Raw genomic sequence first — 22,066 nt, 5'->3', positions numbered from 1 at the left:
CTATCAGAGACGTATCTGGATATATCAGGGGTCCAGTACCACTCCAACTGCACATGCCCCACACCATAACAGAGCCTCCACCAGCTTGAACAGTCCCCTGCTGACATCATGGTCCATGGCTTCATGAGGTTGCCTTCATACCCCTACACGTCCATCCACTTGATACAATTTGAAACGAGACTCGTCCGACCAGTCATCAACAGTCCAATGTCGGTGTTGACGGGGCGCAGGCGAGGCGTAAGGCTTTGTGTCGTGCAGTCATCAAGGGTACATGAGTGGGCCTTCTGCTCCGAAAGTCCATATCGATGATGTTTTGTCGAATTGTTCGCACGCTAACACTTGTTGATGTCCCAGGATCGAAATCTGCAGTAATTTGAGGAAGGGTTGCACTTCTGTCACATTGAGCGGTTCTCTTTAGTCGTCGTTGGTCCCGTTCTTTCACAATATTTTTACGGTCGCAGCGATGTCAGATGTTTGATTTGGAAATTTTTGGTAAGGAATATGGGACGAAACTGGTGAGGTCGTCCGTCCCTAGGCTTACGCACTACTTAATCTAACTTAAACTAACTTACGCTAAGGACAACACACACACCCATGCCCGAGGGAGAGTGCTACGGGAGAACCAGTTGTTTCCGTACTATATACAGCGTGTGCAGGCACTATCAGCAGCTGATTGGCCTCCACGGGTACACTTCTGCGAATGGTTCATCCGACAATGCGTCAATCCTCATTTCAGTGCAAATGTTCTCTTTACGGATGAGGCTTCATTCCAAAGTGATCAAATTGTAAATTTTCACAATCAACATGTGTGGGCTGACGAGAATGCGCACGCAATTGTGCAATCACGTCATCAACACAGATTTTCTGTGAACGTTTGGGCAGGCATTGTTGGTGATGTCTTGACTGGGCCCCATGTTCTTCCACCTACGCTCAATGGAGCACGTTATCATGATTTCATACGGGATACTCTACCTGTGCTGCTAGAACATGTGCCTGTACAAGTACGACACAACATGTGGTTCATGCACGATGGAGCTCCTGCACATTTCAGTCGAAGTGTTCGTACGTTTCTCAACAACAGATTCGGTGACCGATGGATTGGTAGAGGCAGACCAATTCCATGGCCTCCACGCTCTCCTGACCTCAACCCTCGTGACTTTCATTTATGGGGGCATTGGAAAGCTCGTATCTACGCAACCCTGGTACCAAATGTAGAGACTCTTCGTGCTCGTATTGTGGACGGCTGTGATACAATACGCCATTCTCCAGGGCTGCATCAGCGCATCAGGGATTCCATGCGACGGAGGGTGGATGCATGTATCCTCGCTAACGGAGGACATTTTGAACATTTCCTGTAACAAAGTGTTTGAAGTCACGCTGGTACGTTCTGTTGCTGTGTGTTTCCATTCCATGATTAATGTGATTTGAAGAGAAGCAATAAAATGAGCTCTAACATGGAAAGCAAGCGTTTCCGGACACATTTCCACATAACATATTTTCTTTCTTTGTGTGTGAGGAATGTTTCCTGAAAGATTGGCCGTACCTTTTTGTAACACCCTGTATAGGTGTCAGAAATTCGACAAAAATTAACAGTAAAATAATAAAGCAAATGTGAATATGAATACATTGGCGATCTTCAGATAAATGGGGTGCATCCAATAACGCAACAATATTTGCAGTATCTTTAACGAAATGGAGAGAGCATATAGTTTGACATATACGACAGTGGTACGAAGAGAATGTTTATATGGACGTGAATGCTTAATAATGAACTATAAGATTAACTGAATAGAGATATTTGAAAGGCAGATGGTTAGAAAAATAATGAGTGCAGTACAACAGCAGAAACTAGAGATGGCTGCAATATGAGAAGTAATGAGGATATCTACAAAAATATAGAGGAGGTATCAGAAGTAATGGATAAAAGAAGATTATTCTTTTTTTTCCTTGGACACCTTTACCGTGCAAATAAGAACAGGCTCACGAAACAAATATTCCTGTATTTCTGGAAGAAGAAACTGATAATAGCATGGAATACAGAAATAAGGGAAGATCTAGAAAGAAAGAGTATAAAAGGATCGGAAATGCCAGATCGAAATCCTTTTAAGACTAAAATATTAAATTTAGAAGGGTTCCAGTTCAAAAGAAATAAGAAATGGGGAGAAGATGAAGCGGCACTGAAGAAATAAAAAACAACAAGGAATAAAGAGGAATTGGGGTTGTTACGTGATCCTAGTTCGTCAGTACGAAAATAATAATAAAACAACAGGAGTCAATATTTACTCAACATTTTCACCACCAACGTCTGAATTAACAACTTTTAAACGCTTCATCCATTTCAACAAGCGGTGTCTCAAATTACAGCTTTGCACTTTAGCTATAACACTTAAGGGAATTTATTGCCTTACAACGTCTCTTATACCTGCTTTATGACGCAGATGTTTGTCAGAACATCGCACTCTTCACAATAACAAAGCGAATGAATGCACCACCAACGCCTCTTGCCTGGTCATACTTGTCTATTTACTTAATGAATATTTTACTATTTTGACAGTAATTTTATTTAAATATTAACTGAGATTACTAACACAAAATCATTTTAATTTAAGCAGTGGTCAATCACTTGTGTTAGCAGACACCACTATTAAAATAGGGTCAAAAAACGCTTATCTCAAGCAGGCAAAAATAAATGTTTACACAATATTTAACAACAATTAGTTGTCATTTAATGTGAATGCACTTGTGCAACAATATTAGGTTATTTACTTATCGACAAATTTTTATTTATAATTTATTGTAAATGATCAGAATATGACTGAATGTTTATAATATTTCTTTATTTAAATATTGTTATAATATATTTGTTCAGTGCGTGAAACGGTCAAGTTTAGTCAAATCATGTAATTAAAACTTAAGAACGATTTATTTTGGTGGGGATGGCCTTCAGCCAGTGGACAAGCAGGCAGTCGTATTAATTAAGATTACTAACACAACATCATAGCAATTTAAGAAGTGGTCAGGCTCTTGTGCAAGTTGACACCACTATTAAAAGAGTGCCAAAAGACACTTCTTTCAACCAGGCAGTGCTAGAACACCATTGGAGTCAAGTGGAGACAAACGTTTTGGGTGGTACGATTAAAGGAGCGATTCTTGACACTTTTCATTGAGAGCTTGCAGGGGACAGTTTTACGTAAGTTCTGGAAGAAGGTGGACTTTCTTGTAGTAGCGGTTGTTATTCGACCGTGTAGCTGATTGATTCTGGGTGGTAAATGGCTGATACTATACTTTAGCTTCTGAATGTGCTCCAGTGTAGAACTCTTAACGTTTTCCGCTTGCATTACAGAATTGAGAATAGACAGCGTATGAGCTACTATTCTTTGTATCGCAAGTGTTAATTTGTAAATAATCATGTTGGCCTCTCAATTGTTTTGAGCTGTGAATATTTCGTGTACTGTGATCACGAAATGGACTTAGTTTTCGCGTGCCTTTGATGAGTATTTGGTTTGGCGATTTTGCTACCATTCTCGTAACTCTCTCAACCTAACTTTACTGTATTTGATAAGAGTATGTTCTGTCTGTAATTCAAATGGACGTCGTAGGACCACTTTCTGTTATTTGAGATGTCCTTTCTTGAATAAACAGTTTTCAGCATTATTCTTTGTCATCTTCATCAGTTACAAAAGTTAGAAGAAAACTCTTTTTTATTAAATGACTGATTTCTCTTTTATTTTAAAAATATTTCTGTGTATTTTATTAATTTCGCAATTCCAGCCAATGCGTAGATTATTTGACTGCGAGATCACGGGTGCAGATTGTTATTTGCAGTGAGTAAGCTGCTGGGCGTGAAAGCAGACGCGCGCAGCACAACCCTATGACCCCATCGAGCTATTCTTTTCTAAACAGGGTCTTGCAGAGCTCAACTACCTAAAGTGCGAGCAACATCAAGTAAGGTCAAAACTAGTTTTTTTCTCATGGACTTCTGGTTAGAGAGCGGCTACTCAGCAGCAGAAAACCATTTGGTAGCGTCGCAGCCTGGAGTGCTTTTCGTTAAGTGAATAGTTTCCGAATTTAAACTTGCTGTGTTAGGACAAGCTCACAGTCAGTGCATATTACCAGTCTTGACTTGCGGCAATGAAACACGAAGGGCGAGATGCGTAATGAGAATTACAACGAGAAGCAAAAAAAAAAATCCATGACGAAGCGGAGTGAGGTAGAAAACGTAATTATGACTCTATTGAAAATGGAGGAATGCGGAACACGTTGCCAAATAAGTGGATCATAGAGGAATCGAGTAAGGTCTTCTATTGAATCAAGTGTACAAGAGAAGATGATTGAATGGGAGGCCGGTAGGTGACATTAGAAAACATGCAAGAGCAACATGGATATATTCCTTAAGACTGCATGTAAAAATCTGAAGGTGGCTTTTTTCCAGAAGTGGATACCAAATGTCTTATTATGTCTTATTATGAGTTTAAGGGATATAAGTGCAAATATTTCTTTTGGTGACTGAGGACCGGGTGCTGAACAACATTACATCAATATTTCAGTCGTTTTCAGACTAATAATTAGACACATTATAAGTCATATTTGTTTGGGTTGGTTAGTACCTCGAAATACATGTGGCAAGAGCGAGCCATTAATTCGTATTTTTCCTAAGTAGCAGGTCAGGTATTGAAATGTGGCGACGTTGACACGGAACGTTTATTTTATAGTGACGGGTGTAGTCCACCTAGAGGTGCAGTACGACCATGTGAAAAGTATCAGTCGTAAAATCTGTGACGTGTTTGTGGGAAGAGTGTTCGATACATAGTAAATAACAACCAACACTCTGATATGTGTACATATTAACGTACCACATATAAAAATGTCTGCGCTTATACCTGTTACACCCAGTATAACGACGAAAGTGCTCCATAAATCTTACGTACAGTGATCAAGTCCAGGTGGAATAATTTTTTTGCTGCTGTAATAGCACCGAAACGAGCGATCACAGTCCACTATAACAGTGTGCAAACATTGCTACTGGCCAACACTACTTGATGAGAATCAAGACAAAAATTTTGTCACCAGTGAAGAATAGCAATCTTCCATTGAGGGACAACTACGAAAAATGCTGTTATATGTCGTCCAAGTGAATAATCAGATTTCAACAGAATTGAGGTACAGGGCGTTTGCCTGTGTCAACGCTCCAGTGGTAATCTCAGTTTCTAATATATCATTACTAAATTGACCTCTATGGGGCTACAGTTATCGACTATGTAAAGATAAAAATTCGTAGTGGTACCACAATACAGCGGAACAGAAAGCACAAAGGATTTTGTCTCTAGAGATTCAAGCCATCAAACAACTGCTTTGTATGAGGTGGGGATACAAATATTGGCTTGTTTTATAGAACTTGAGGATACAAGCATTGGCCTGAGCTGGTTCTAGGAGCATGATCAGGAGCACTGGGATGCTTCAGTCTCAGTTATGATACCATTCCGCATTACATATCGCATGTAGACATACAAGTAAAGACTGTCACGTCAGAAACTCGTTCACAGTTCAAAGCGCGACTGCTCTGGGTTTGTCGTCACCGAGACTGTTACTCCATTACTGCAGCGTCTTCTTAATGAGAGCCAAAGTTGTGGACGTATGTGTATAAATACTTCCTTAGAAAGATAAACGAAATTTTGGGCTGGCGTTGCCATTGATGTTCGCAAGGCTCACTGCCGTTGATCTGTAGCCTGCAGTCTATTCCGGTGGGCTGTGAGCAAGTGATCAGCTACCGTCCCTCGTTCAAGATCTCCGATGATCTCATACTAAGCCACCTCGTATGTTTCCTGTTGTTCCAGAGCCACTCCCTCCCCGTAACTCTGATTGTGGGAAGCTCCAATGGTACCACCCGTATCACAAATTTAGATATATCACGTTCTCGAGGCATCACACTATTTGAACTCATTTTTGTTGTTCGGTAACGCAGAACACCGATTGCTCTTCGAGTATAATTGGTTAAGCAGTGGGCCACTTAAATTATCTCGGTGATTACAATGGCTCTTCTTGTCCCGCTGTAATACTGAGCCATTGTAATGCCAAAGCAACCCAGACATAACCATATTTGTTGAATGCATACGATATAATGACAGATTCTAATTGGTTTGGACAATGCCATGAAAGAAAAACGTAGGAAAGAGGCATATTTAGATAGCCTTCAGATACAGTGTAAGTGGGAAAGAAATTTTTCCTGTATTTACCAGTTTATAAAAAAGTTTAGTCAAATATATTCATCCATTAATAAATTACATCTACCTCAACATACTATACACATATTCTGCGACTACACTGACTTAACAACTGTAAGTAGGCTGTTTAGGTTTTTATGTTGGTAACGCCACGTAGGACTCTATATGAAAATCACTGACTGTGCTGTGTGAAGTCTGTGGTTGGTTGGCATTGTTGGAATATTCGCTATTGTAGTGTTGGGCAGTTGGATGCGAACAGCGCGTAGCGTTGGGCAGTTGGAGGTGAGCCGCCAGCAGTGGTGGATGTGGGGAGTGAGATGGCGGAGTTTTGAGAGCGGATGATCTGGACGTGTGTCCATCAGAGAGAGTAAATTTGAAAGACTGGATGTCATGAACTGATATATATATATATATATATATATATATATATATATATATATATATATATATATTTTTGAACACTATTAAGGTAAATACATTGTTTGTTCTCTATCAAAATCTTTCATTTGCTAAGTGTGCCTTCAGTAGTTAAAATCTTTTATTTAGCTGGCAGTGTTGGCGCTCACTGTATTGCAGTAGTTCGAGTAACGAAGATTTTTGTGAGGTAAGTGATTCATGAGAGGTGTAGGTTATTGTCAGTCAGGGCCATTCTTTTGTAGGGATTGTTGAAGGTCAGATTGCGTTGCGCTAAAAATATTGTGTGTCAGTTTAGTGTTGATCAGAATTAGTAGAGACAGAATTGTCTGAGTACGTTCAGTTCTGATCAACTGTTTGAAAATTAAATAACGTAAGAGGTTTATCAGCACAGTAATTCATTAATTTTTCTAAGGGGACGTTTCATACAATTAAACAACATGCAGCCGTGTAGCAACTAAAAATCGATCGAATAGTTGTATTTAATTTTCTCTTGTTAGAAACTAAGCATTTAACAGAGAATTAGTTAGTTTCTAACCACCCCTTTCTTTGGCATAGTTTTACTTTCGGATTGCTCGAGAGCTGCTGTAGTTAAAATGTATAAAAGACTGAAACTGTTCTTTTCATTCTTCATCTGACTTCTCAGCGTACTATCATTTCTTCAGTCTTCCAACAAATCTGCTTTCTGATAGGTTATAATGCAGGATTTTCTATGCAGTCTTGCTCTCCTGTATTCGCGGAACACATCCATTCCATTAAATTTTATTTCTTTTCCTGATTTTTCTTCATTGAGAACACATCAGGCTCCCTCTGCGCGCATTTATTTTTTGTTTGATCTTTGTACATCTTTCCGTTTGACAGGTCTTGCAGATGCTCCACGGAACATTCGATGGTCGTCAGGGTTCTTAATTAATTCACACCAAAGGCACTATATGTATAATATTTATGGCAGTATTATCCCATCGATAACGACCTTTCATTATGTGATCTATTCCCAAGAACGCCATTACTTTCGTTTTATCGGTTTAAAGCTTTTTTAAACTGTGAATGGAGATTAACTGGTACTGCTTTAACGAGCCAGTTACAGTTTGAATCCTAACTTGATCATTAACCTGTAGTGTTGAGGTATCTATGATTTCCAAGTTTTAAACTGAGATGGGCGTAATCTTCAGTCGACGCTCTTAGGAAATCGCCGATGTTAAACTGTATTTAGTATGTGCCATACCCCTACATAACTCTAAAATTTGTGTTTACGTACAGCGATTCTTCCGAAGAGTCATCAGCACATTTTTATGGTGTTTCGGCAGATATTTGAAATTGCATTTCATCAGCCCAAACGAGTGTGGTTGCGTTCTGTACGGGAGTTTGGACGTAGTCGTGGAATAAAAACACCCAGTGGACGCTTCGTCTTGACATCATCCCGCAATCTCATCAGGAAATTTAGGTTGTATCCTCCCGTGGTGGTTAGCTCTCTACCACCATTATCTGCCAGAGCCACGTAACGGCAGTTGCAAAAACTGTTGAGCATCACTTTGACCGATGATGGTTGGGTCTACATCTGCATGATTATACATCAAGCCACAATTAAGTCCCTGGCACAGGTTTTATCGCACCACCTTCAAGCTACTTCTCTACCGTTCCAGTCTCCAAAGACGGGCAGGAAAAACGAGCACTTCAATGTTTCTGTGCGAGCTCTGATCTCTGTTATTTCATCATGATGGTCACTTCTCCCCATGTAGGCGGGCGGCAACAGAACATTTCCGCAATCGGTGGAGAAATTTGGTGACTTAAATTTTATGAGAAGGTCCTAGTGCAACGAAGAAGTATTTGTTTTAATAATAGCCATCCCAATTCAGGTATCATGTCCATAGCTCTCTCTCTCCTTTTTCACGATAATAGGACTCGAGTTGCCCTTCTTTGAACTTTTTCGATGTTCTCCGTCAGTTCCATCTGATGCAGATCCCTCAGCACACTGCAGTACTCCAGAAGAGGATGTACGAGTGTTATGTAAGCGTTTTATAATTGTTCTGCGAATAAATAGCAGTCTTTGGTTGGTTTCCCCAACATCATTATCTATGTGATCGTCCCAATCGAAGTTATTCGTAATTGTAATCCCTGAGTATTTAGATGGTTTTACAGCCTTTAGATTTTGTGATTTATCACGTGGCAGAAATTTAGCGGATTAGTTTTAGTACTCATGTGGATGACTTCTTATTTTTCATTATTTATAGTCTACTGCCACTTTTCGCATCATACGGATATCTTCTTTAAATTTTTTGTAATTGTTTTTGATCATCTGACGATTTTACAAGTAGGAAAATGAGGGCAGCACCTGCAAACAGGGCCGCTCAGATTGCCTCCTATGTCGTTTACGTAGATCAGTATCAGCAGTCGATCTATAAAACTTACTCGAGGAACGATAGTTATTAAGTCTGTTGTACTCGTTGACTTTTCGTCAGTTACTGCCAACTGTGACCCTTCCGACAGGAACTCGAATCCAGTCGCACAACTGAGGCAATAATCCACAGGACCGCAATCTGTTTAGAAGTCACTTGTGACGAACGGTGTCAGAAGCCTTCCGGATATCTAAAAACATGGAATGACTTTGACATCCCATGTCAATAACACTCATTAGTTCGTGAGAATAAAGTGCCGGTTGTATTTAACAAGAACGATATTTTCAGAATCCACGCTGATTATTTGTCAGTAAACCTTTTTTTCCGAGGTAATTCATAATATTCGAACATATGTACCAGATTCCTAACTCAAATCGACGTTAGTGATATAGGTCTGCATTTCAGCGGATTGCTCTTAGATAGTTTAATGAAGTTCCGACAGTTGGCGGCGTTATACTTGGCCTTCAAAATGGTGTCTGTAACGGAGATGCGTTCCAGAGCAGACAGCTGTCATTAAGTTCCTTTTCGCGAAAAACCAGAGCATCGCAGATAATTATAGGTTGTTGCAGAATGCCTATGGAGACCTGGCAGTGAACAAAAGCGCGGTAAGTCCTTGAGCGAGGCGCCTGTCATCATCGCAGCAAGGTCGCGCAAACCTGTCAGATCTCCCATGTGCCGACCGGTCGCGCACAACTGTGACTCCGGCAATGTCGGAACGTGTGGACACTCTCACTCGAGGTGATCGAGGGATCACCATCAAATACCTCGCTACTCAACTGAACGTCTCTGTCGGTGGTGCTGACACACTTGTCCACCAGTTGAGGTACTCAAAGGTGCATGTTCGCTGGATTCCTCGCCGCCTAACAGAAGACTGAGCAACGGAGGACCATCTGTGAGGAACTGCGTGCGCGTTACGAGGCTGATGATGACAGTTCTGTCGATCATCATCACAGGTGTTGAAACACGGGTTCATCACTTCGAACCGGAAACAAAACGGCAATCCGTGGAATGCCGCCACACTGCCTCTCCTCCGGAAAAAAAGCTCAGAGCCGTTCCCTCGTCCGCTAAAGTCATGGCGACGATCTTCTGTGACACTGAAGTTGTCGTTCTGTTTCATATCCTTCCTCATGGTGCAAGGGTCAACTCTTAAGTGTGTTGTGCTACCCTCAGGAAACTGAAGAAACGACTTCAGGGTGTTCCTAGCCACAAAAATGCAAACGAACGTCTGTTTCACCATGACAATGCAAGGCCTCACAGAAATCTGCGCACCAGAGAGGAGCTCACAAATCTTCGTTGGACTATTCTTCCTCATCCAACCTACGACACCTTCCGACTTATATCTGTGTGGCCTAATGGAGAATCCACTCATCAGCAGGCAGTAAGTGGATAATGGAGAAGTTAGTGACGCCGCAAGACGTTGGCTCCGACTTCGACCAGCAGAGTGGTAGCATGTGGGCATACAGGTCCTCCCAATAAGGTGGCGTAAGGCTATCGCACTGAACGGAGATTTTGCTGAAAAATAGAGTTTTGTAGGCAGGAGAATGGGAAATAGTATGGTGTGTTGAAATCCTGAATAAAACCAACCTGCATTAAGAAAAATATGTGTTTCATTACTTATTGTACGTCCCTCGTATAGTGCTGTATTTCACCACCTCCTTAAGTACCTCCTCAACAGGTTTTGACAACAGAAGCGTTTGAAATAGGAAGCATACAAAACATAAAGTAAATAATGGTGACAAAGAAACGAACACAGACACTCAAGGGAGAAGAGGAGAGAGAGCAAGAGAATTAATGATGAACAATAAACGGATACACACGAGAGAGAGAGAGAGAGAGAGAGGGAGGGAGGGAGGGAGAGGGAGAGGGAGGGAGGGAGAGAATAACTGATAGTACAAGTTAATATCATTGATGGACGTATAATAAAGTGCGAATGCGCGCTATTGGCGAAGTATATAGACCAGTAAACACACAGCCATTATTAAAAAGCAAAGTTTAAGGAAGATTTTATTTCCTTACGTAACTCACGCATAGTTTTCCTACATTATTCTGAGTTATTTGCTCAGTAAATGGTTATATTCCAGGGGGCTAATGTCCTCTTCTAAAAACATTCCTATTGGCAGGTGAAAAAGAGAGCCATTTTAACAGTGACACGCACTTTGTGATCAAAAGTATCCGGGCACCTGTATGAAAATGACTTACAAGTTCGTGGCGCCCTCTATCGATAATGATGGAATTCAATATGGTGTTGGCCCACCCTTAGTCTTGATGACAGCTTCTACTCTCGCAGGCATACGTTCAATCAGGTGCTAGAAGGTTTCTTGGGAAATGTCGGTCCATTCTTCATAGAGTGCTGCACTGAGTAGAGGTATCGATATCAAGTCGGTGAGGTCTGGCACGAAGTCGACGTTCCAAAACATCCCAAAGCTGTTCTATAGGATTCAGGTCAGGACTCTGTGCAGGCCAGTCCGTTACAGGGATGTTATTGTCGTGTAACCACTTCGCCACAGGCCGTGCATTATGAACAAATCAAATGGCTCTGATCACTATGGCACTTAACTGCGGAGGTCATCAGTCCCCTAGAACTTAGAACTACTTAAACCTAACTAACCGAAGGACATCACACACATCCATGCCCGAGGCAGGATTCGAACCTGCGACCGTAGCGGTCGCGCGGTTCCAGACTGTAGCGCCTAGAACCGCTCGGCCACCCCGGTCGGCCGTTATGAACAGATGATCGAGAGTGTTGAAAGATGCAATCGCCATCCCCGAATTGCTCTTCAACAGTGGGAAGCAAGAAGGTGCTTAAAACATCAATGTAGGCCTGTGCTGTGATAGTGCCACGCAAAACAAAAAGGGGTGCAAGCCCCATCCATGAAAAACACGATCGCACAGTAACACCACCGCCTCCGAATTTTGCTGTTGGGGCTACGCACGCTGGCAGATGACGTTCACCAGGCATTCGCCATACCCACAACCTGCCATCGGATCGCCACATTGTGTACCGTGATTCGTCACTCCATACGACGTTTTTCCTTCTTCAATCGTCCGATGTTTACGCTCCTTGCACCAAGCGAGGCGTCGTTTGGCATTTACCGGCGTGATGTGTGGCTTATGAGCACTCACTCGACCATGAAATACAAGTTTTCTCACGTCTTGCCTAATTGTCATAGTACTTGCATTGGATCCTGATGCAGTTTGGAATTCCTGTGTGATGGTCTGGATAGATGTCTGCCTGTTACACATTACGACCCTCTTCAACTGTTGGCTGTCTGTCAGTCAACAGACGAGGTCAGCCTGTACGTTTTTCTGCTGTACGTGTCCCTTCACGTTTCCACTACGCTATAACATCGGAAACAGTGGACCTAGGGATGTTTAGGAGTGTGGAAGTCTCACGTACAGATGTATGATACAAGTGACACCCAATCACCTTACAACGTTCAAAGTCCGTGAGTTCCACAGAGCGCCCCATTCTGCTCTCTCACGATGTCTAATGACTACTGAGGTCGCTGATATGGAGTACCTGGCAGTAGGTAATAGCACAGTGCACTTAATATGAAAAAAGTATGTTTTGGGGGTGTCCGGATACTTTTGATCACATAGTGTAGTAAATACAGTAACTGGTCAAATAATAACACAGCAGATTGTAAGTACTGCGAAAGTAAAAAAAATACTGTTTAACCCCAAACTGCATATTGTTAATTGCTGTGGATACTTACGCAGCAACGGTAATGTCGAAGATCTCGTTGCCAGTACACCTGTACATTTCTGGAAAGATTTCGTCTCCGTTCTGAGTGCAGATGTAGTAGATGGCCTGGTTCTCTGGGACGACGCCCACCTGCCCCAGCTGAGAACAAGGCTTGATGGGGCCTCTCGTGCACACCAGGTAGGATGTCGACAGGCTGACAACAAAAAACAGGGTTTGACTTAGAACAGTTACTGACCGTTTCACTTCAGAAATACAGGCTAGCAGCGGTGAGACAGCAGTTCGCTTTAAGTACGCCGAACGTTGTTCGAAACGCACCATTAACACCTCTGATCTCTGGCACACATTACTAAGAACTGTACCCACCTGCCATGATCCCAGCGTCAACTAATTCCTTTCTCCTTTACAATCAGACGTGCTTGGCAAGAACTCTAAAGGAAGAAAAATCAGGGTTTAATGTACCGCCGACGATGGAGTCAAAACAATTCAATGTTCGCCTGAATCGAGCCACAAAAAACCTCAAATCTGTGCAGTCGAAGTTCTGAGCCACCGTTTTTCGGATTTGCGTCTAGCAACATCGCCAGTCCCATTAATATGGCCACCACGAAACTCAGTACTTACTACGAGAGACAACTCATTCTGGGAATAAGTAAGTCTTAACACTGATACAACTCTAATGAATAGCGCGAGAATGTTGAGGAAGCCTTTCGAAACACAACTCCTGAGATGTTAGGCAAGACGTAAAGGAGCACATAGAGTCATTTACATCTTTCTGTAAAGCATGACTACTCACGTACAGATTCACTGTATATACACTGAGGTGACTAAAGTCACGGTATGCCTGCTCAGACATCCTTTCTCCCGGGGTGGTGCAGCAGCTCGACGTGGCATGGCCTCAACAAGTCGTTGGAAGTCCCCAGCAGAAATACTCAGTCATGCTGCCTCTGTAGCCGTCCATATTTGCTGAAGTATTATCGGTACAGGATTTTGTGCATAAAATGGACCTCTCGATTATGTCTCATAAATATTCTACGGGGTTCAAATCTGGCGCTATAGGTGACCAAACCATTCACTCGAATTGTCAACAATATTCTTCAAACCAATCGACAACCATCGCGGCCCGTTGACATGGTGCATTGTCACCACAAAAATTCCAATGTTGTTTGCTGCAAATGATCTCCTAGTAGACGAACATGACAACTTCTAGTCAATGACTGGTTCAGTTGGACCGGAGTACTCAGCACATTTGGTATAAACACAGCCGACACCATTATGGAGCCACCTACAGCTTTCACAGTGCCTTGTTGACAACTTGGGTCCATGCTTTCGTGGGGTCTGCACCGTCAGTTCTTACCAATTGAAATCGGGACTCATCTCACCAGGCCATGGCTTTCCAGTCGTCTATTGTCCAACCGACGTGGTCACGCGCCCATGAGATGTCGCACTGTTAGCAAAGGCATTCGTGTCGATCGCCTGCAGCCATAGTCCATTAACAACGCCACAGTGTCGTAACGGATACGTTCGTCGTAATCGCTCTTTTTTGCGGTTATTACAAACACTGCGGGTTGTCTTTTAGCAGTAACAACTCTAAGCAAACGCCGCTACTCTCAATCGTTTAGCGAAGGCCGTCGACCACTGCCATGCCCGTGGCGAGAGATAATGCCTGCAATTTGCTGATCTCGGCACTTTCTTGACACTATGGATATCGGAGTATTGAACTCCCTGACGATCTCCGAAATGGGATGTTCTATGCGTCTGGATCCATCTACTATTCCGCGTTCAGAGTCTGTTAATTACCGCAGTGCGGCCATAACCTTTTCACATCAATCACTTGAGTACAAATGACAGCTCCGCCAATATACTGCTCTTTTATACTTCTTGTACGCGATATTGCAGCCATATGTCTTGACTTTTGTCACCTCGGTGTATAATTTTTACATGTAAGAACTCTTCGTACAGTACACTTTTTTCACCCAGAGTTACGGAGAGTTCTCGGTCATACTGTAGTTGTTGTATACCATGGAAAGTAGCAACTGCAAAAAATCGTTTCTGAAAAGTAGTAATTTGTTAATACTCAATAAGGAATGGGTCTGGAGTGTAATGTTGTACGGAAGTATAAATGGACGATAAGCAATCCAGACAAGAGAAGAAGAGCAGCCTTTGAAAATGTAAGGCTACAGAAGAATGCCTGCTACATCGAACAACTGAAAAGGAGATACTGAATCTAAATGAGGAGATAAGAAATATTTTACATAACTGGTCTAAAATAATGGATCAATCAGCAGAACATATCTGAAGGCTTCAAAGTATCACCAAATTGGCAATCGACGGAAATTTGGGAGTAAAATTTTTGGAGGAAGACGAAGGCTCAATAGATTCAAATGAATGTGGTTTGCAGTAGCTTTGCAGACATGAATAGTCTTGTAGACATTAAACCAGCATGGAGAGTTGCATCAAACCAGGTCACCAAAAGCCTTCGTAATCACGAAATGAGTCCTGGAACCCACTGTGAAAAGACGTCGTATTCTTGGAGCTAAACGTAAATGCTGTGGCTCACCTGCAGTCTGCTCTCAGAGGGTTGTACGCAGTAGTGCCGCTACATGTAGCTCTTTGAGAAACTCCGCCGGCCGCAGTGCAGATGTGGTACGTCTGGCAGTCGTACGGGTCCGGGAACGATCCGACGCTGTTGCACGGAAACCTACTTGCGGCGACTGGAGGGTGGCACTCGGAGTCCTCTTCTGCAACGCAGGCGGCCTGCTCTGCGCTGCACCTCGTACTGCCGGTGGTGGGGCACGTTGCCACCACCGTAGGAGTGTACCCACCAGTAGTATTGCCTAAACACACCATCACCTGCGCAAACAGAGTAACAAACATTCAGGAAGTGTAACAAATTGAGAAAGTGGCAGCAGTTATTGCTTAGTTTTGCACATCTACATCTACATGATTACTCTGCAATTCACATTTAAGAGCTTGGCAGAGGGTTCATCGAACCACAATCATACTATCTCCCTACCATTCCACTCCCGAACAGCGCGCCGGAAAAACGAACACCTAAACCTTTCTGTTCGAGCTCTGATTTCTCTTATTTTATTTTGATGATCGTTCCTACCTATGTAGGTTGGGCTCAACAAAATATTTTCGAATTCGGAAGAGAAAGTTGGTGACCGAAATTTCGTAAATAGATCTCGCCGCGACGAAAAACGTCTTTGCTTTAATGACTTCCATCCCAACTCGCGTATCATATCTGCCACACTCTCTCCCCTATTACGTAATAATACAAAACGAGCTGCCCTTTTTTGCACCCTTTCGATGTCCTCCGTCAATCCCACCTGGTAAGGATCCCACACCGCGCAGCAATATTCTAATAGAGGACGAACGAGTGTAGTGTAAGCTGTCTCTTTAGTGGACTTGTTGCATCTTCTAAGTGTCCTGTCAATGAAACGCAACCTTTGGCTCGCCTTCCCCACAATATTATCTATGTGGTCTTTCCAATTGAAGTTGTTCGTAATTTTTACACCCAGGTACTTAGTTGAATTGACAGCCTTGAGAATTGTACTATTTATCGAGTAATCGAACTCCAACGGATTTCTTTTGGAACTCATGTGGATCACCTCACACTTTTCGTTATTTAGCGTCAACTGCCACCTGCCACACCATACAGCAATCTTTTCTAAATCGCTTTGCAACTGATACTGGTCTTCGGATTACCTTACTAGACGGTAAATTACAGCATCATCTGCGAATAACCTAAGAGAACTGCTCACATTGTCACCCAGGTCATTTATATAGATCAGGAACAGCAGAGATCCCAGGACGCTTCCCTGGGGAACACCTGATATCACTTCAGTTTTACTCGATGATTTGCCGTCTATTACTACGAACTGCGACCTTCCTGACAGGAAATCACGAATCCAGTCGCACAACTGAGGCGATACCCCGTAGGCCCGCAGCTTGATTAGAAGTCGCTTGTGAGGAACAGTGTCAAAAGCTTTCCGGAAATCTAGAAATACGGAATCAACTTGAGATCCCCTGTCGATAGCAGCCATTACTTCGTGCGAATAAAGAGCTAGCTGCGTTGCACAAGAACGATGTTTTCTGAAACCATGCTGATTACGTATCAATAGATCGTTCCCTTCGAGGTGATTCATGTTTGAATACAGTATATGCTCCAAAACCCTACTGCAAACCGACGTCAATGATATAGGTCTTTAGTTCGATGGATTACTCCTACCACCCTTCTTAAACATTGGCGCGACCTGCGAAATTTTCCAATCTGTAGGTAGAGATCTATTGGTGAGCGAGCGGTTGTATATGATTGCTAAGTAGGGAGCTATTGTATCAGCGTAATCTAAAAGGAACCTAATCGGTATACAATCTGGACCTGAAGACCTGCCCGTATCAAGCGATTTGAGATGCTTCGCAACCCCTAAGGTATCTATTTCTAAGTAACTCATGCTAGCAACTGTTCGTGTTTCAAAGTCTGGAATGTTCCATTCGTCCTCCCGGGTGAAGGAATTTCGGAAAACTGGGTTCAATAACTCCGCTTTAGCGGCACAGTAGTCGGTAACAGTACCATCGGCACTGCCCAGCGAAGATATTGACTGCGTCTTGCCGCTTGTGTACTTTACATAAGACCAGAATTTCTTCGGATTTTCTACCAAATTTCGAGACAATGTTTCGTTGTCGAACCTATTAAAGGCATCTCGCATTGAAGTCCGTGCCAAATTTCGTGCATCTGTAAATTTTAGCCAATCTTCGGGATTTCGCGTTCTTCTGAACTTCGCATGCTTTTATCCGTTGCCTCTGCTACAGGCTTCAGACCTGTTTTGTGTGCCATGGGGGATCAGTTCCATCTCTTACGAATTTATGAGGTATGAATCTCTCAATTGCACAAGCACAAGCACATATTCCAACACACGAACACAACAAAACTGATTTTCTCCTTAAAAATAAAAAAAAGGGAAGAAGAAAAGAGTGGGAGATTTTAGTCTGGGAATGACGTATTTCAAACCTGCGTTCGGCTACCCATACGAGATATACACAGATACCGTAATGCACTTCACGTGATTTTTGGGTTGTTAATTTCAAGTAAATCACGGCCGATTGTCACTCCTGTTCTTGTTCAGCTGATTAGGAAGCAGTCCTAGATCAAACTGCTTGGGTGATCGACGTAACAGGTGACTGGGAAGTAAGGGTTTATTTGAATTTTGCCTCATTTTGTCATATGACGGCTGGCAGCCGTGGTTTCTTCATGTTTGTTATCTGCGATCCTTCCCTCTAGTAGCCTGATAGCTTTTGTGTGGTGAGTATCGTTGTTTGATGTTTATTTTCGTCATGGAGCAGATGACAACTGAACACGTAGGCAAGTGATAAAAAGCTATTACAAAAACAATGAAAATCCCACGACAACCGTTCGTGAATTGCGTGTGACACTGGGACGTACTGCTGCTCCAGCCGAATCATCAGATTTGCTCTAAGGGTCGTGGGTCGACAATCGGAGAACGAGAACTCCACAGAAAGAATAATTTCCTCAGATGAGGCGCACTTCCACCTCAGTTAATAAGCAGAACTGCAGGATTTGGCGTAATGAAAATCCTTGATTGACTGTGAAAGATGAGATACATCCACAGCTGTGTGGTGTGAGTTCTGAGGAAGGAGGAGTAATCGACCTGTACTTTTTCAAAAATGAAGAGGAGCTCCCGTCTCTGTGAACGGCGAACTGCCAAGAAGGGGACTTCGGGCCAATAGTGCCATACACACAGGAATAAGCTATGGATACTGACCCCTCCAGTACGACAACGTCCGTTTTTCACAGGAATGCACAATTTGGTTCCTCGACTGACGAACATCCAGGCTCCACCACGGACACTCAATCATATAGATATATCTGAGACTGTACGATAAAATGGATTAGTGCAGGAATCAACGTCCGCGTAATTTGGTAGCTCTATGGCATCCATTCATCGATGAGTGTCTTCAGCTGAATATGGCATAACTGAAGGAACTTATGGACTTCCTTCCTTGCCCAGCTGAAGCCATTATCAAAGCTAGAGTCGGTGTTACAAGCTGTTAGCGGTGTGATGTCTCCTGGAACTGATTAATTGTTAGTCCTGTATTTTTATTTTGTGTATATGCACCAATGGAACTTGAGTTAGAACTTGATTTTGTTGCAACTTTAATATAAAGGATGAACAGCAGAAAATAGAATATTAACAAAGACAAATGAAGGATATAAACAGTTAGATCAACGGGCGAGTTGCCATTGGTTTTATTTTTTCGATTACACTGGTACTTACAACGTGAAAGTACAATCAGAGAATTAGTGAAGGTGCACCTAGGTGATTTTTTGGAAGCTCTATCTTTATCTGATTTGCTGTCCTACTGATTTTTCGAGCTAAGAAGAAAGCTGAGAAATGTTCAATTTTCTCAAGGACTCGATCCGATCCCATTGTCGATGATGGCAATGTAACTCTGGTTCCCGTTGCGGCTGACAGCACTAATCTCCCCTCATCTTACATATAATGTTTCACAGCAGTGGATTCTACGTGAGTTCTTCCGGAGAGACACCGCACATTCATATAACTGATAAGCCTAACTGAGAAATGGATCCCCTCTACACAAATACATCCGACCTCCTGTGGGAAACTCTGAGTAGCGAACGGGGGTATAATGGACAGGGACTGAAATTACTTCATTACTAAAGTATTTTCAAAACTAAATGTATGAAAATTTATATTTGCCTTCTCTGTCAGAAATTTTACAAAATGCGTGTTTCACTGTTTTTGGAAAATCAGCCCCTAAGAGGGTGAAATAGAGGATTAAAAATGTTGAGAAAATATTTCCTTACATTAAAAAATATTTGAAGCTAAATCTATGAAAACTCGTATTTCACTTCTGTGTTAGATATAAAAGAATATGTATTAGAGGATGAAAGTTTCTATGTAAATATCAGCATAAGAATCTAAAAGGCATGATTAACAAAAACCTTGGTCTCCAGTTACCACAGTCGTTTTTTGGTTGGAAAAGACCATGCTTCAACCGAGCGTGGTGGCGCAGTGGTTAGACACTGGACTCGCATTCGGGAGGACGACGGTTCAATCCCGCGTCCGGCCATCCTGATTTAGGTTTTCCGTGATTTCCCTAAATCGCTCCAGGCAAATGCCGGGATTGTTCCTTTGAAAGGGCACGACTGACTTCCTTCCCTAATCCGATGAGACCGATGACCTCACTGTCTGGTCTCCTTCCCCAAAACCAACCAACCAACCAACCATGCTTCAAGACCTTAATCAGCGTGAAAAGCTTAGAAGGTGTTGCAATTTCTGAACAACATAAAAACTCACGAATCCGATTAAAAAAGAAATCTGTGCAGATCACACAGTCTACGTGCATGAAGCAGAGGGTGCTAAGCTAGGTTCGAATCCTGCCTTTGGCATGGATGTGTGTGATGTCCTTAGGTTAGTTAGGTTTAAGTAGTTCTAGGTTCTAGGGGACTGATAACCTCAACAGTTAAGTCCCATAGTGCTCAGAGCCATTTGAACCATTTTTTTTGCTAAGCTAGTCTTCCCTAGTTATAAGGGATTGTGGGTTTATTAAGAACACAAAAGTTAAAATGTATTGCGTTATTTTCAAATGAGGCTACTCTTATGTTTTTAGAAGCCCGTTGACCGTGATATAAAAAGAATCTGAGGAATTTGCAATCATGGTCACAGTTCTTTTGAATGTAGTCGGTTTCGGCTTTACCGCCATCATAAGGTCTTAAAAAAGCGGGGCTGTAAATTGGAAACTGGTCTGAACACAAAAATTCAACTGAAACATGAAGTTCACGACTATGGGTAATGCTAATGGTTCCCAGATATTTTTTGGTCTATGTAATCTTTTTTTTTTTCTCGGCGATATTGGTTCTTCGTGTGCTTTCGGATGTTCAGCCGAATTGTTGATTTTACTTCAAGCACTATATTTCGGCGACCGACCTAGCCGCCTTCCCCAGCTTCTCCGAGCTGTATCGCTGTGCCCACTCGCTGCCTGGAGTCCAACCACACTGTAATGTATTGCTAGTATCGCGCCGCTAGTACGACACCTGGTTCCCGCTACGCCGTTTGGTGCTCATTTGTCTTTCAGAGTTCCCAGCGTTTTCCAATTCCAGTAGATGACATGATCGATGGAACTTTGATAAAGGGAGCGCTGGACCCAAAGCCTTGCTTAACTGGAAATCCCCCTCTTGGCATATCAGGTTTTCTGATATTTGCATTTCGATACACTTCTCACTTACGCTGTCCCAGAACCATGGCTTCTACATCCCGATACTCATCTCGTCGTATTTCTTTTCATGAATATATCCAGATAGTACCGGGTGATCACTGATTTCTTTGGTTCTTTTATTTGGGTGTATCGCTGATGTTCGTTGCACCACTGTTCTTTTGTTCTAATAGTGTGGGTCACGTAAGACATGGTGCGTCACATATCATAGTGTACACACCCGGCTTTCGGAGATCTAGACCGTCTTTAACATTACAGAGAAGACATTTTGTTTTTGTTTTTTTCCTTTTGACGAGATTGAAGTAAATTGTGAGTCATGTTCACATAGGACTCTAGCGATCTTTCAGAGATCTGGCCGGCATAAAACAGATAAGCGATTCTTAGCTTCTCCTTGTTTAGTAATTGCTTTCACAGACGTTGTTAATTTTCGCTATAATGCCCACTCAGTTCGTCGCTATGGGTACCCATTGCTCCAGAATACTATTCGTTGGTGCTGTAACACTTGACTAGATTCCTTAGAGTATACACAGATTGTGCTCGCGCGAAAACGTGGAGACATAGGTCAGCGTCTGTGATTTTTCTGTATAAGTTATGACTCAGGGATCAAAGTATTCTTCTGTTAATTAACATGCCGAGGAAATTTGACTGGCTGTCTGTTCAAGTCACCTCGTAAATTTTATATGTTGGGTAAAGTTTTTTCGTTGCATGTGGCCACACCACAAATGCGTCGTCCAGGCATCGGTACAAAATCTTTGGTCCAAATTGGCGGATTCTACGGCGTTTGCTCCATATTGTTCCGTGTGGTATTGCTAATGGCCATCGCGCAGCAAGATAGATGCAATTCGAAAGTTAAAACCATCGCAGAGATGCTTATCTCGCGGAACTGAGCTACTGAGCTACAGCAGGTAAGAATTACACCCCAGTTTATGTCAGTATGACTAATAATGTGAAAAATACAGATTTCACAAATTAGTAGTGTCATCGCAAAAAGAACTGATGCGGCCACTTCTAACGCGTGAGGCCCATACCGCAGAAGACTACAAGTAAGTGACGCGGCCGCCCCTTTCACACAGTGG

The 22,066-nt window shown here is 42.5% G+C and overlaps 1 protein-coding gene across 1 annotated transcript in view; it reads right to left on the bottom strand.

The window, feature by feature from the left end:
• The window catches only part of LOC126187913 (uncharacterized), a 38,993-nt gene that overhangs the window by 3,572 nt on the left and 13,355 nt on the right, over positions 1 to 22,066 (bottom strand). Inside the window, exons 3-4 of the mRNA XM_049929270.1 lie at positions 15,292 to 15,584; positions 12,748 to 12,930 (exon numbers count right to left, since the gene is read on the bottom strand). Of these exons, the coding sequence (XP_049785227.1) occupies positions 12,748 to 12,930; positions 15,292 to 15,584 (476 nt within the window). The remainder of the gene's footprint in view (positions 1 to 12,747; positions 12,931 to 15,291; positions 15,585 to 22,066) is intronic.

Source organism: Schistocerca cancellata, chromosome 5 (genome assembly GCF_023864275.1).
Source record: "Schistocerca cancellata isolate TAMUIC-IGC-003103 chromosome 5, iqSchCanc2.1, whole genome shotgun sequence".
Taxonomy (NCBI): Eukaryota; Metazoa; Arthropoda; class Insecta; order Orthoptera; family Acrididae; genus Schistocerca; species Schistocerca cancellata.
Note: the sequence above shows the minus strand (reverse complement) of the source record. Positions and strands in the feature narration are given on the sequence as shown.